Here is a 16,288-nt window from a genome sequence, read left to right as displayed (position 1 = left end):
CAATTTAATGTTTTACTTTAACTGATATTTTTCAGGTAAGAAGGGGGAAACAAGTTAACGTCTATCGTAAAAAAGAGTAACCATTCCATGAGTCTTACAGGTTCTAGAAACCTTTGTACTGGTCAGCCAGACTGTCTTTCTGTGCTAATTCAAAGACCATCCAGTTCTATGACACAGGATGACCGTCGACCCCCTCAGAGAAGATGAGGAGGACAGGGTTGTGAAGCAACATTATTAGGAAGTCATCTCAAAAGACTGGTGAATCATGCATCTTGGTTATTAACACTTAATAATAATTAGCAATGTTTAAATATACTCTTTATTTCCACAATTTGATCCCTCATGTAAATAATTAAATGCAAGGAGAACTTAATCTAAGAGGCTAGAAATAATGAATATATCATCCCAGGATTTCCTCCTTCCAATTCCAATTTCTTTCCCATTCTAGCCTAGGAAACAATCACTTTCTCTCAATTCAAGAGTTGTTCTACACCTGTATATAAAAATCATACTACCAAATGAATAGAATGAGGTTAAAGGGTGAATACAGATTTATGATATCTTTGACCACCTCACAGCACTGAATCTGACAAAACAATCTAAAAACGTCCTGATCGTCATTATTGTTGAACTGACTTACAATATATCCAGATTTGCTTTCTTAATACACTAATGTTACTACCTGCATGAGAATCCTGAGGCTGGTGACCAAACCAGGGCTAAGTGTTTAAATCCCACTCCACTCAATCACTGTGGCACTGTAACTGCACACATGAGTTTTGAAACAAATTTTACCCCTTCATCTCTCATATCAGTGACAGCACAGATGTGGGAGAAAAGACAGCAATAAAAAAAAGAATTCAGTGTCAGAAATGCGATTCATCTACCCAATACAATCTTTTCAGTTGCTTTACTGCATCTGCTATTTTTAAGGTAATCTTCCAAAACATACTTCAAAGGCAGGCTCACTTCAAGAGCAATGTTTATCACATGCATAATTCGGTTCTTTCCTGTTACATGTTGCTACCATCGACTCTTAGAGAAACAACAATACCTGGAGGACTTAGCCATCCTATGTGAGAGCGATGGCTTCATACACAGTTTTACTCTTTAGATTCAGGTACTTATGATCGAAACAAACACAATTCACATTTAAAGATGTTTCTTTTTAAGTTTGAAAACCTTATAGGGAATGAAGGTTCACTGCCAGAAACAAAAGGGATCCCTTACCACGAAGAGCTGGGCTTGGTTCTTGGTCATTCTAATTGAATATATATTTGTCCTTCCTTTCTATTGGCTGTAGAAAGATTCAGCCAGAAGATAAGTATGGAGTCTCACTATGGTAATTGTAGTCAGGACAGACCTTTTGCACAAGTTTATAATCAACACTGTAAAAGGCAATGTAGATGCAAATGACCTTGAAGGGCTTGGAACACAACCAGGAAACGTGGCTCTGAGTCTGCTCCTGGTAGCAGATCTTGGACGGGTCGAAGTTGCACAGGGCAGTCTTCTTCGCCCGATCTGTTTTTTCATACTCAATGCGACAATTGAAAGATTTGGATTCCTTGGTCTCCAAGGTAGACTGTGGGGAAACTTCAAATTCCACCACTTTGGAGGGGGGTACCAAACTCACTGAAACATTGCCCAGGCCTGTGGAATTATGTCGGAAATAAACACTGAAGGTTCCATTTCCATGGTCAACGATCTTCCCCGTGATAAGGAGGTTGAGCTTAACAGTTTTAATGTTGGAATGGAAGTCGCCCCATCCAAACATTTTCTTAAATTTTCCCGTTTTCACTATTGGCCTCCGTTTAGTTCTTGCCAAGGGCTCCTGAACCTCCGTGATATTGGCCAGCCAATCCCAAAAGTTCTCCAAGCTGTCCGCATACGCCAAGTGTCCGGGCTTGGGGACTGGAGACTGTTTAACAAACAGACGCAGAGGATTGATGATCCTTGAGTGTACCACGTTTCCCACCAGTGTCCCGGCAGCATCTTTGTCTTCCCAATCCAGCCCTTCTGTGGCATGCACCACCTTTTTACTGTCACAAAATAGCTGTTCGAAAAGAAGAAAGAGAAACACACTTTAGGTTAGGCTTTGAGTGCCTTTTCTTTTTTTTTTTTTTTTTTGCGGTACGTGGGCATCTCACTGTTGTGGCCTCTCCCGTTGTGGAGCACAGGCTCCGGATGCGCAGGCTCAGCGCCCATGGCTCACGGGCCTAGCCGCTCCGTGGCATGTGGGATCTTCCCACATGTGTGGGAACCCGTGTCCCCTGCATCGGCAGGCGTACTCTCAACCACTGCGCCACTAGGGAAGCCCCACCAGGTTAATTCTTGTAATTTATTTCAGTTCCTGCTAGATAGCATTTCACACACACAGCTGGGCTCCACAGTGTAACAAGATGACCATTTAATTCAAGCAATGTAAATCCATGAGTACGAAAACGGAAATGATGAGATCAAGAAGAGAGTACAGTTGGCTCTTTGTATCTGCAGGTTCTGAATCCAGTGGATTCGACCAACACTGAATTAAGTTAAAAACAAATGAAAACCCCCTCCAATACTCCCGCCCCCAACCAGAGATTTCCAAAAAGCAAAACTTGAATTTGTCATACTCTGGCAAGTATTTACATTGTATTAGGTATTATAAGTAATCTAGAGATGATTTAAAATACATAGGAGGATGTGCATAGGTTACATGCAAATACTAAACTATTTTATGTAAGCAACTTAAACATCCCTGGATTTTGGTATCCAAGGGGATCCTGAAACCGATCCGCCATGGATATCAAGGGTTGATTGTATTTCATTTTAATGGGTTGATGTGGTTTTAGTCTCTGTTCCCTAATCTTTACAGTTCTATCTTCCCAGACTGGGGGAAATAGTATATTTTGGTCTCTTATTTCATAAAAACATTAAATTTGTAAGATCTTTTTTTTTCAGGTAGAAAACAACTCTAGAATGCTGAGGTTTCTACCATGGAGCTAGAAACCACCTGAATATAAGATATTGATAAGACTCTTAAAATATTTTTGCAGGTACTAAGGGTATTATTGTATTCAAAGCTTGTCATATAATTTCATAACTTCTGATATAATTTGACTTCAAATTCTGTAACGAAAAGTAGTGTGAATAGGAAGTTCTACAAAAGTTTTAGTTGAAAAAATATAATTTCAAATTTAGCTGCCTTTATAGAAACAGAAATAAATTGGAAATGTACATTTTGAATTAATTAATAGACCTATAGTTGATAAATTAAATTTTGTTACAACTGAATAATACCCTGAAAGATAGGATTGCCAGGAAAGAGTCATGTGCATGTGTTTTATGGATTCCACAGTATTTTGACTCAAATCATACCCACTGAAACATAGCACTTTATTTGCATTTGATTTTTCTTATTCTTTTTGTAGTGTAAGAGTCCTCATGATTTCTAAAAATCACTTAGCTAAGTCAATATGAATTTTGAGGGACAGAATCATAATATATGAATCTGTTGCCTGGCATGAATATTTACGGATGAGTTATAAAGTCTGGAAAATAGAGGTTTCTAGTGGAAACACAGAGAGCCTCTTATCTCGAATGGTACAAAGCACTCTGGTAATGATTCTCTGGAAAAGTGTCAGCAAGATGAAAAGGATGAGAAAGAAGTGGGGCTGTGTTTATGTAGTTTCCCCAACCATTTCAAACTTGGCAAAGCACCTGGTAAAACCAGTCTCAGGTTGTTACAAAAATTATTGCTTTCAATACAATTTTGAAAAAAAAAAGCTTGAATTATTAATATTGCACCTGACTACATGGTAGAGTTTAATAATATGAGGTTACATTTTATATATTCATAAACGTTTTAACAGAGTTTTGTGAGAAGTGTTTTCATCTATAGCTTGTACCCAAACACTTTAGAGGAGGAGTCCAAGGACTTAAATATATGTGTAGATTTTTCCTTTTTTTGCTTTGGTGGGGAGGGAGCACATAATAATGTTTTGGTCCCTTTGATTAATTTCCCGAAGGCTTTCCCCCACTCAGGTCTGGTATTTTTAGAAATTCTTTTCTCTTTACTTAAATTACAGAGGTTTGTCAGACTGCATGCTGCATGTTCTTACTGTTTTGGAAACCTAAATCCGTACTACCTCTTCTTAGGGGCTTACACATCCTGAGTTGATGCTTCTTTCTCTCTCCTGGCGTTAAAGGGCTGGCATATTCACCAGGAAAAGAGGTATCATTGCTCAGGATTTCTGGCTCAAAATACTCTGGGTATTTCTGATACTGTAACTAGCTTTCTGTCTTTGAACACTCTTAATTATAATGTGCACAAAACCTCATTCAGATCAACTGGTCATACAGCTCATGAAGGTCAGTACAGGCTCCAGATATGACTTGAGTTTCCTGGGAACTGATGCAACCTGGTCCAAGTGACTTGTCCTGTTCTCTCTCCAGGGAGACATTCAAGGACACATGGGCAGATAAGAAACCCCTTGCTGATCAAGGTCCAATTTCTCTTCTCTCTGATTATGACTCTTGCTGTCTATTACCTATTGTTTTGCCTGTTTCCAGTATTTCACGAGATGTGCCTTGGTCATTGCTGACAGTCACAACTACTGTTCCTGAGAATCACTGGTACTCAAGCTTCTCTTTACTTCCTGATCTCAACTCCCCTATTTGTACAACTTCCTCACTTCTTCCCTAGCTCCTGCCTTTCATTCTCTCTTTCATAGGGTAAATTTCCTTTCGCTTGCTTTTTCAAAAAACGCCCCCAAATCTTAATTCTTACTTTTACACACCATGCTCCTGATGAATACTTTATTAGCAGAATTAAGATCCATTTTCCGTTCAAAAAATTTTTTTCACTTACAAGTATGACAACACTCTTCACTACCAGGAGAAACATGCTCTTTTTTTTAAAAATGTTTGTTTTACATTACACATTTTCCTGAGTTTTTTCTGCCTGGATCATTTTTCTTGATTTAGTCCTTTGCCTTATTTTTCTCCTTCCTGTTCTGTTATTGAAAACCTACCAACATTGAACCCATTGTTCAACAAGAAGTCTTCAATCATGTAGAGTCTCAAGTTAACTGGTATTAGCGTATTTTAGAATACATGATGGGCCCCCTTATGAGATAGACATTATGAGATCCTTCTTTTATCTCTTGGACTTCTGATGTGATGGTTCTGAGATTAGTCAATAATAATTACTCAGAAAGTCATTTATTGACTTTTAAAAAAACTGAAGATTTTCTTTGTAGTAACATGGTGTAGCAACTTGACCCAAACATATGTGACTCATCCTAAAGAAATATGAGTGTAAAAAAAAAAACCTAAGCTTATCAAAAGGATACATTAGATATGATTATTTGCTTTTAGAAAGGCTTTTCAATTCTTCAGGAAAGATTCTCCAGATGAGAATTTAAAATGAAATTTGATTCCTAAAAAATATATTCTAACACAATACTCTTCAGGTTCAAACCTGCTCGAGGAGCCCTTGATTTTAAGGTTGGCTTATATAAAAATAATCAAATTTAACTATTAAGCACAGATCTATAATTGTTCTCTGTTCCAGTGAAAAACAGTCACTGACAGTTCCTTAGACAAAAAAAGTAGATGGATGTATCTTTTAGTTTTTTTGCTTTGCCCTAGACCATCACATTTGTCACTTGCTTTGATAACATTAAACAAGGTGAGAAAAGCTGTGTATAACTTCATCTGTTTTTTACTCTAAAATGCATGGACGGTTCTTACAAGTACTGATTTCCAAATCTAAGCCCAAATTTTAAAAAAACTTTTGGATGATTATGTATTGGTAGAAGAGTATAATTAAAAGGGTAAATATATTTCTAGTTGTCTTAAAAAGCCAACAATTGTACCTCCTCTCCCAACTTCCTCTCCCTTTGGCGTAACTTGTTCAGCCTTCTCTCTGGAATATTTTCTTAAAGGCATGCATCACTGCTGAGAGGGCACCCTCTCCTAAACAGGTCTACAAAGACAGTTGTGAGACCAAAGTCCCCAGGGCTCATGCTTCACCTCAAAAGACCTAACCGGGGATGACTGGGGTTTGGATCAACCACAACCCTGCCTGCACTCATCCACAGACTCCCAATATGAAAGCAGCATGGTGGAAAAAGCATAGGGTTTGGTGCCTGATGACCTCATCACCCCCTTAGCTTGAAGTATTTGATGTGAGCCCCAATTTTCTCACCTTTATGTCCTTTGCCGGTTGATTGTAAGGACTAAATAAAAGAATGGATGGAGACTTCCCTGGTGGTCCAGTGGTAAAGAATCTGCCTTCCGCTGCAGGGGATGCAGGTTCTGTCCCTGGTTGGGGAACTAGGATCCCACATGATGCGGGGCAACTAACTAAGCCCTTGTGCCACAACTACTGAGCTTGCATGCCTCAATGAGAGAGCCCGCGTGCCGCAAACTACAAGAGCCCGTGCTGTAAGGAAAGATTCTGCAGGCCTCAACAAAGATCCCACGTGCTGCAACTAAGACCTGACACAACCCCCCAAAAAGAAAAAGAATGGCTAGAAATTACTGAGCCCAATCTCTTGCAAAAGGCATTCAGTGACTGCTGGCTCTTACGTGGTCCAAAGTGTAGTCCCATGCCTCCTATCCAAGAATTGTTTTCAAAGGATTTTATGGATTCTCCGGTCTCCAGGAAACTGATTAGTGGTTAATCAAGCAACTTGTTCAGTGCCATATGATACATTAACGAGTAGAAATTGACTTTCTCAACCCCAGAGCATCAGTCAAATGCTGCCTCGTGTTTCCAGTCTCGCTGACATCTGAGTCATATCCATATCACAGGGACAGGTGAGCTGTTTTTGCCAACAAAATGTGTTTGTGGATCTTTTATTCCAACCTACGAAATGAGTCAGCAAAGGATCTGAAAGTACAATGTGTCTGGCAGGTGCCCTCATTCCTATATAGACAATTTCGGTGATATAGCCTGCTGGGAGAGGACCATAGGTGGTTCTGAGCCTGTTGGCAAACCACTCTGTCCAAGGCAAGGTTGTTAGATGTTATCTGCAAAAACACAAGGCTGTATCCTCCATTACTTTTGTACTTGCTGGGGCTTCCTATGCTAATATCAGTAGCACTGCTATCTTTTGTCCCACCATATTACAATAATAATGCAAAAACATTTAACGGCATGCACAAAATGGAGTTTAAAAAAGGGAGAAAAAGAGGAATTGCTGTGTTTTATCTGTTTGAACATTCCCTGATTTCAACACATTTATCAAAGCTTAAGTAATTTATGTCTTGGCAGGGTGTATCAATTTCACAAAGCACACACATTAGCCAGATACAATGATATCATATTACCTTTTTCTGCATCTTAGAGAGGAGCTCAAAAAGATTAATAAAACCTCAAACCCTCATCAATTAAATGAAGCAGGTGGAAGGAAGGAAATAGAGGCAGAAGACTGTATTTCATTTCAGTTCTTTTGTTTTTAGGGGGGAAAAGGGGCTGACAAGTTCAAATCATTCATAACAGGCTGGAGTTGAATTTCACTGATAATTAAATGCAGTTTCCCAAGAGGCAGAGAGGGCACAATGAATTTTATAGTAGCAGATGTGAGAACTGTCACGAATTATGGAAATAATTTATAAACTAAAAAGCATCTCCCTTTGCAAATACTATACCAGAAGATCTTTTTTTTCAACCGTATTTGTAATGTATTTTTCAATAAACATTTTATTTTAGAATAGTTTTAGTTTACAGAAAAGTTGTGTGGTACAAAGAGTTACCAAATACCCTGTACCCAGTTTCCTATATTGTTAACATCTTACACTTGTCACAACTAATGAACCAATGCTTATACCTTATTATTAACTAAAGTCCATACTTTATTCAGATTTCCTTAGTTTTTCCTTAATGTCCTTTATCTGCTCCAGGATGCCATCTAGGGTCCCACACGACATTTGGTCATCATGAATTTTTAGGCTTGTCTTGGCTGTGACCATTTCTTGGTCGTTCCTTGTTTTTGATGACCTTGAATGTTGCAGAGAGCACTGGTTAGGCATTTTGTAGAATGCCTTTCAATTAGAGTTTGTCTGATGTTTTTCTCATGATTAGACTGGGCCTTGGGGAGGAAGAATACAGAAGTAAGGTGCCGTTTTCATTACTTCATCTCAAGGGTACATGCTAGCAGCGTGACTTAATCACTGTTGATGTTAATCTCTGGCTTAGGTAGGGAAGGTTTTTTTTTTAAGTTTTGCTTTCAGAATTTTCACAAGGCTTGTACATTTTTGTTATTATAAGCTTAGTTTAATTTACATTTAATTCAGTGGCACTTGGTTTAGGATTGATTTCTTTTAAATGTCAGGAACTCTCAAGCATTTCAATTTATAACCCTTTACCACATCACTGAATTATCTCAAATAACGTCAGAGTTGTTTAGGAAATCCTACACTATTCATAAATTATTCTGGCGCTCTTATGTGCTATAAGTATGTCTGTCATCATCAGTTATTATTATTGCTATTTTATTTAGTATTTATTTCTTAAAAATGGGGCCTATTTTGTTAATTGATAGTTCAATAAAGAAGAGCTTAGTCTAGGGCTTCCCTGGTGGCGCAGTGGTTGAGAGTCCGCCTGCCGGTGCAGGGGACACGGGTTCGTGCCCCGGTCTGGGAGGATCCCGCATGCCGCGGAGCGGCTGGGCCCGTGAGCCATGGCCGCTGAGCCTGCGCGTCCGGAGCCTGTCCTCCGCAACGGGAGAGGCCACAGCAGTGAGAGGCCCGCGTAACGCATTAAAAAAAAAAAAAAAAAAGAAGAGCTTAGTCTATAAATATCTCACATGGAGTTGGAATTACTTGCTTAACATATTAGATTCAAATGTCCCTTTTCTCAGTTTTGGAGCTCCATCATACTTGACTCTATACATCCAATGAGTCAGTATCAACATTTATGTGGGGCTTTCTTTGCAGGTCTGTTTACCAAGGGGAATGGAGCTAAGGAAAGAGAGCCTCCCAAAGCAGAGTTCTACATTCATAGTAAGCTGGGTGCTGCAGGACCATGACCACTACTCGCTTTCCCTTGGCATCTGAGACAGTCAGACCTCTGCCGTAATTATGGGATAACCATCTTCTATATGTCCCTCATTGTGATAGCTTTGCTTCTTCCCTGTCGCTGCATGTGGGGATGGGTCCTAAACTGTGGGGGGCAGGGGAAGAAGAGGGGGAGGAGATTTGTCTACACCCATGAGTAATAGAAAGGAAACGAGGGCATTTAAAATGTGAGCTTCTGGGGTTCAAATTCCATTCAATGTATAGCATGCCATTATCAGTTCAAGTAGCTCTGTCCTAACAGGTATTATTTTTTATTTATTATTTGAAGAAACACCTGTGGATGAAATATCAAGACCAGCCTTGCTGTCCAGTCTGGGGTTTAGCAATTCTAATTGACACGTTTATTTAGCCCCTATCGACTCTTCACGTACACAGCACCAGGAAGTTGAAGGAGATGCTTCAATTTCCTAAGTAGTTGAAGCATAGCTCTTCAAGCTCACTGCTTCGAAATACAGCTCAAGAGACTGGATGAACTTAACACACCTTGTTTAAGGGAGTGGGAAACCTCAAATGGTTTAGAAATATTCCCACTTTATTTTTGCAGGAGTAAGTTTATGGCTCCACTGATTTTTATCTTTGCCTGCCATCCTATGAGTGCTACGGTACTCCCACATGGCACTTGCAAATTATTGGACGGAGAGAAAAAGTGAGTGTCCCAATCAAGTCTGTGCATTGCAGAAAAGAATCTGTTGGCACATCCTCCAGTGGCTGAACTTCCGTAAGTAAAAGATTGTTCTAAGAGTGAAGGAATGAATGAAAGAAGCAGGGGCGATGAACCCAATCAGAACAGGTAAAAACCAAAGCAGGAAAAAGCAAGCAATGGAAACAGTAATGCTTTGATTTCCTGGAAGGAGTTGGAGTCAGGAGCCCTGGGATGGAACATTGGTACTGTCACTTAGGTCCCATCACCTTGTGCAAGCCATGTGCCCTCCTGAGCCTGCCCTAAATGGTGAAAATGAAAGGTTGGAGTTGCACTTCAAGGAGACGAAGGAGGCTCTGAGGTAGGAAGTGAGCTAGAGTGAGGTGGGTCCTGGGGCAGGAACACCTGTAAGGAGGTGAGTTCTGTAGTCCAGGGAAGAAGTGCGGAGGCCGGGAACCTTGGTCACAAATGCATGTGTTCATTTATTTTCTTTCTTTTTCTTTTTTTTTTGCGGTACGCGGGCCTCTCACTGTTGTGGCCTCTCCCGCTGCGGAGCACAGGCTCCGGACGCACAGGCTCAGCAGCCATGGCTCACGGGCCCAGCCGCTCCGCGGCATGTGGGATCTTCCCGGACCGGGGCACGAACCCGTGTCCCCTGCATCGGCAGGTGGACCCTCAACCACTGTGCCACCAGGGAAGCCCTATTTTCATTTTTTAAAAAATTAAATTATAGTTGATTTGTAATACTGTGTTAGTTTCAGGTATACAGCAAAGTGATTCAGTTATATATATATATATACATACACATATATACATATATACATATTATTTTTCAGATTCTTTTCCATTATAGGTTTATTACAAGATATTGAATATGGTTCCCTGTACTATACAGTAAGACCTTGTTGTTTATCTATTTTACATATAGTAGTGTGTATCTGTTAACCCCAAGCTCTTAATTTATCCCTCTCCCTGTTCCTCTTTGGTAACCATAAGTTTGTTTTCTATGTTTGTGAGTCTGTGTTGTAAATAAGTTCATTTGTGTCATATTTTAGATTCCACATGTAAGCGATATCATACGATATTTGTCTTTCTCTGTCTGACTTCACTTAGTGTGGTAATATCTAGGCCCATCTATGTTGCTGCAAATGGCATTATTTCATTTTTTATGCCTGAGTAGTATTCCATTGCATATATGTACCACATCTTCTTTATCCATTCATCTGTTGATGGACATTTAGGTTGTTGCAATGTCTTGGCCATTATAAATAGTCCTGCAATGAACATTGGGGTGCATGTACCTTTTGAATGCATTCATTTTAAATCACTGATTCAACATGTATCTATCAAATGCCTTCCAGGTTCAGCACCTGTGCTCTGGGCACTGGGAACACACTGCTAAACAGGGCAGATGCAGTGCCTGTCTTCATGCGATTTGCAGAAGATTAGGGAAAAGGAACATTACATATATAATCATAAATAACATCCCACTGATGAATAGTTGTCATAAGGGCCTGAAAATATATGTATATATGTCTATATCTATCTATCTATCATCTATCTATGAACAGAGAGATATATCAGGCAGGGAGCACTAGTCCTAATAAAAGGAGGCAACGGGCAGGGGGTGAACAGAATTGAGAAATTAATATCTTTATTCTTTATAGAGAAATGAAACCCAAGATATACTAGTTGATTGTTGAAAATGAATGGATCAGTGACAAGAAAATGAATCAATCTTGGTATTTATATTTCTTTTCTTCTTGTTCCAAATCGTATATTGATTTGTTTATAATTATTATTTTTTTTGCGGTACACGGGCCTCTCACTGTTGTGGCCTCTCCCATTGCAGAGCACAGGTTCCAGACGCGCAGGCTCAGCGGCCATGGCTCATGGGCCCAGCCGCTCCACGGCATGTGGGATCTTCCCGGACTGGAGCACGAACCCGTGTCCCCTGCATCGGCAGGCAGACTCTCAACCACTGCACCACCAGGGAAGCCCTGTTTATAATTATTAATGAGAGTGTAATAACAATGTAAGACAACAGTTATATTTTTCCTAGTGAAACACTCATTTTTAATTTTCTTTTCCAACTTTATTGAGGTATAATTGACAAATGAAATAGTAATATATTTAAATTGTAGAACACGATGATTTCATATATGCTTACATTGTGAGAGGATTCCTACCGTCAAGTAATTTAAGTAACACATCCATCCCTTCACATAGCTACCTTTTTTCTTTTCTTTTTTTTGGTGAGAATCCTTAAGATAGGGTTCTTAGTAAATTTCAATTATACAATACAGTATTATCAATTACAGTCACCATGTTATATGTTAGATGCTCAGACCTTATTTATCTTATAATTTAAAGTACACGTCCATTTCTTTTAACAATAAATAGGCTCCAAGTTTCAGTCAGTGCTAAATTCCTTACTTGGAGGTCTTATGCTTGGGGGTGGCAACCTTAGCAGGCTTTGTGTTTCACCCTTAAACCTCCTAAGAGCTGTTAAAGGTAACAATAGTTATTTTTTGGGTTCTAGGACAGTCAGACCTTTGCCATAACTGTGGTGTAACACTTTTCTATTACCCTATATGATTATTACAATATATATTAATGCTTCTTGATAATGAACCAAGTATGTTCTGGGTAAATAACAATATTTTGAAATAATGTATGTTTGTCTTTATGCTTATAGGTGTGTGAAGATATGCTAACAGGCAACAAATCTGACTAATGTCTATGATTTTCACAAGAACTGATGAATGCTCTAAATGAAAGGTAGAGAGGACTTTCAAGATGATGGAGGAGTAAGACATGGAGATCACCTTTCTCATCACAATTACATCAGAAATACATCTACACGTGCAACAACTCCTACAGAACACCTACTGAACGTTAGCAGAAGACCTCAGACCTCCCAAAACGCAAGAAAGTCCCCACGTACCTGGGTAGGGCAAAAGAAGAAACAGAGACAAAAGAATAGGGACGGGACCTGTACCAGTGGGAGGGAGGTGTGAAGGAGGAAAGGTTTACACACCCTAGGAAGCCCCTTCTTGGGCGGAGACAGCAGGTGGCGGAGGGGGGAAGCTTCGGAGCCGCGGAGGAGAGCACAGCAACAGGGGTGCGGAGGGCAAAGTGGAGAGATTCCTGCACAGAAGACCGGTGCCGACCGGCACTCACCAGCCCGAGAGGCTTGTCTGCTCACCTGCCGGGGTGGGTGGGGGTTGGGAGCTGAGGCTCGGGCTTCTGAGCTAAGATCCCAGGGAGAGGACTTGGGTTGGCGGCGTGAACACAGTCTGAAGGGGCTAGTGCACCACGGCTAGCTGGGAGGGAGTCTGGGAAAAAGTCTGGAACTGCCTAAGAGGCAAGAGACCATTGTTTCAGGGTGCACAAGGAGAGGGGATTCAGACCACCGCCTAAATGAGCTTCAGAGACAGGCGTGAGCTGCGGATATCAGTGCAGACCAAAGAGACAGGCATGAGACGCTAAGGCTGCTGCTGCAAGAAGCAGCAAGAAGCCTGTGTGCAAGCACAGCTCACTCCCCACACCTCCCCTCCCGGGAGCCTGTGCAGCCACCACTGCCAGGGATCCAGGGACAACATCTGGGGGGAGAACACATGGCGCGCCTCAGGCTGTTGTAATATTATGCTGGCCTCTACTGCCGCAGGCTCGCCCCGCATCCATACCCCTCCCTCCCCCCCGGTCTGAGTGAGCCAGAGCCCCCTAAACAGCCACTCCTTTAACCCCCTCCTGTCTGGGCAAAGAACAGATAGCAGAGGGCGACCTACATGCAGAGGCGGGGCCAAATCCAAAGCTGAACCCCAGGAGCTGTGGGAACAATGAAGAGAAAGGGAATCTGGAATCTGGAAGCCTCAGGAGCAGCAGATTAAATCTCCACAATCAATGTGATGTACCCTGCATCTCTGGAATACCTGAATAGACAATGACTCATCCCAGAATTGAGGCAGTGGACTTTGGGACCAACTATAGATTTGGGGTTTGCTGTATATGACTGACTAGTTTCTGATTTATATGTTTGTCTTCGTTTAGATTTTAGTACTTGTCATTGGTGGATTTGTTTATTGGTTTGGTTGCTCTCTTTTTTTTTATTACTTTCATTTTTTATTTTAATAATATATTTTTTAACTTTTTATTTTAATAACTTTATTTTATTTAATTAAAAACAATTTTTTTCCCTCTCTTTTTTTTCCCTCCCTTTTCTTCTAAGCCATGTGGCTGACAGGGTCTTGGTGCTCCAGCCAGGTGTCAGGCCTGAGCCTCTGAGGTGGGAGAGCAGAGTTCAGGACACTGGAACACCAGAGACCTTGTGGCCCCACGTAATATCAATCAGCCAGAGATCTCCCAGAGATCTCTGTCTCAACGTTAAGACCCAGCTCTATCCAATGACCAGCAAGCTCCAGTGTTGGGCAAGCTATGCCAAACAACTAGCAAGACAGGAACACAAACGCACCGATTATCAGACAGGCTGCGTAAAATCATAATAAGTTCACAGACACATCAAAACACACCACTGGACTTGGTCCTGCCCACCAGAAGGACAAGATCCAGCCTCATCCAGCAGAACACAGGCACCAGTCCCCTCCACTAGGAAGCCTAGACAACCCACTGAACCAACCTTACCAACTGGGGGCAGACACCAAAAACAACGGGAACTGTGAACCTGCAGCCTGTGAAAAGGAGACCCCAAACACAGTAACTTAAGCAAAATGGGAAGACAGAGAAACACACAGCAGATGAAGGAGCAAGGTAAAAACCCACCAGACTTAACAAATGAAGAGGAAATAGGCAGTCTACCTGAAAAAGAATTCAGAGTAATGATAGCAAAGATGATCCAAAATCTTGGAAATACAATGGAGAAAATACAAGAAACTTTTAACAAGGAAATAGAAGAACTATAGAGCAAACAACCAATGATGAACAACACAATCAATGAAATTAAAACTTCTCTAGAAGGAATTAATAGCAGAATAACTGAGGCAGAAGAATGGATAAGTGAGCTGGAAGATAAAATAGTGGAAATAACTACCACAGAGCAGAATAAAGAAAAAAGAATGAAAAGAATTGAGGACAGAGGACAGACAGTAGAAGAAAGAACAACTACAATCCTGCAGCCTGTGGAACAAAAACCACATTCACAGAAACATAGACAAGATGAAAAGGCAGAGGGCTATATACCAGATGAAGAAACAAGATAAAATCCCAGAAAAACAACTAAATGAAGTTGAGATAGGCAACCTTCCAGAAAAAGAATTCAGAATAATAATAGTGAAGATGATCCAGGACCTTGGAAAAAGAATGGAGGCAAAGTTTGAGAAGATGCAAGAATTGTTTAACAGAGACCTAGAAGAATTAAAGAACAATACAACAGAGATGAACAATACAATAACTGAAATGAAAACTACACTAGAAGGAATCAATAGCAGAATAACTGATGCAGAAGAACGGATAAGTGACCTGGAAGACAGAAAGGTGGAATTCACTGCTGTGGAACAGAATAAAGAAAAAAGAATGAAAATAAATGAAGACAGCCTAAGAGACCTCTGGGATAACATTAAATGCAACAACATTTGCATTATAGGGGTCCCAGAAGGAGAAGAGAGAGAGAAAGGACCTGAGAAAAACATTGGAAGAGATTATAGTCGAAAACTTCCTTAACATGGGAAAGGAAATAGCCACCCAAGTCCAGGAAGTGCAGAGAGTCCTATACAGTATAAACCCAAGGAGAAACATGCCGAGACACATAGTAATAAACTTGGGACAAATTAAAGACAAAGAAAAATTACTGAAAGCAGCAAGGGAAAAATTGCAAATAACATACAAGGGAACTCCCAGCTGTTAATCCATAAGGTTAACAGCTGATTTCTCAGCAGAAGCTCTACAAGCCAGAAGGGAGTGGCATGATAAAATGATGAAAGGGAAGAACCTACAACCAAGATTACTCTACCTGGCAAGAATCTCATTCAGATTCAATGGAGATATCAAAAGCTTTACAGACAAGCAAAAGCTAAGATAATTCAGCACCACCAAACTAGCTCTACAACAAATGCTAAAGGAACTTCTCTAAGTGGGAAACACAAGAGAAGAAAAGGAACTACAAAAAGAAACCCCAAACAATTAAGAAAATGGTAACAGGAACATACATATTGATAATTACCTTAAACACGAATGGATTAAATGCTCCAACCAAAAGAACCAGGCTTGCTGAATGGACATAAAAGCAAGACCCATGTATATGCTGTCAACAAGAGACCCATTTCAGACCTAGGGACACATACAGACTGAAAGTGAGGGGACGGAAAAAGATATTCCATGCAAATGGAAATCACATGAAAGCTGGAGTAGTAATACTCATATCAGAAATAAATACACTTTAAAATAAATAATGTTACAAGAGACAAGGAAGGACACTACATAATGATCAAGGGATTGATCCAAGAAGAAGATATAACAATTATAAATATGTATGCACCCAACATAGGAGCATCTCAATACATAAGGCAGCTTCTAACAGATCTAAAAGAGGAAATCGACAGTAACACAATAATAGTGGGGGACTTT

The 16,288-nt window shown here is 40.4% G+C and overlaps 1 protein-coding gene across 1 annotated transcript in view; it reads right to left on the bottom strand.

Moving 5' to 3' along the window:
• Positions 1-797: 797 nt before the first annotated feature.
• The window catches only part of NXPH2 (neurexophilin 2), a 110,205-nt gene continuing 94,714 nt past the window's right edge, over positions 798-16,288 (bottom strand). The window contains exon 2 of the mRNA XM_032637924.1: positions 798-2,053. Within this exon, the coding sequence (XP_032493815.1) occupies positions 1,310-2,053 (744 nt within the window). The 3' untranslated portion in view covers positions 798-1,309. The remainder of the gene's footprint in view (positions 2,054-16,288) is intronic.

This window comes from Phocoena sinus, chromosome 7, assembly GCF_008692025.1.
Source record: "Phocoena sinus isolate mPhoSin1 chromosome 7, mPhoSin1.pri, whole genome shotgun sequence".
In the NCBI taxonomy this organism is placed as follows: Eukaryota; Metazoa; Chordata; class Mammalia; order Artiodactyla; family Phocoenidae; genus Phocoena; species Phocoena sinus.
Note: the sequence above shows the minus strand (reverse complement) of the source record. Positions and strands in the feature narration are given on the sequence as shown.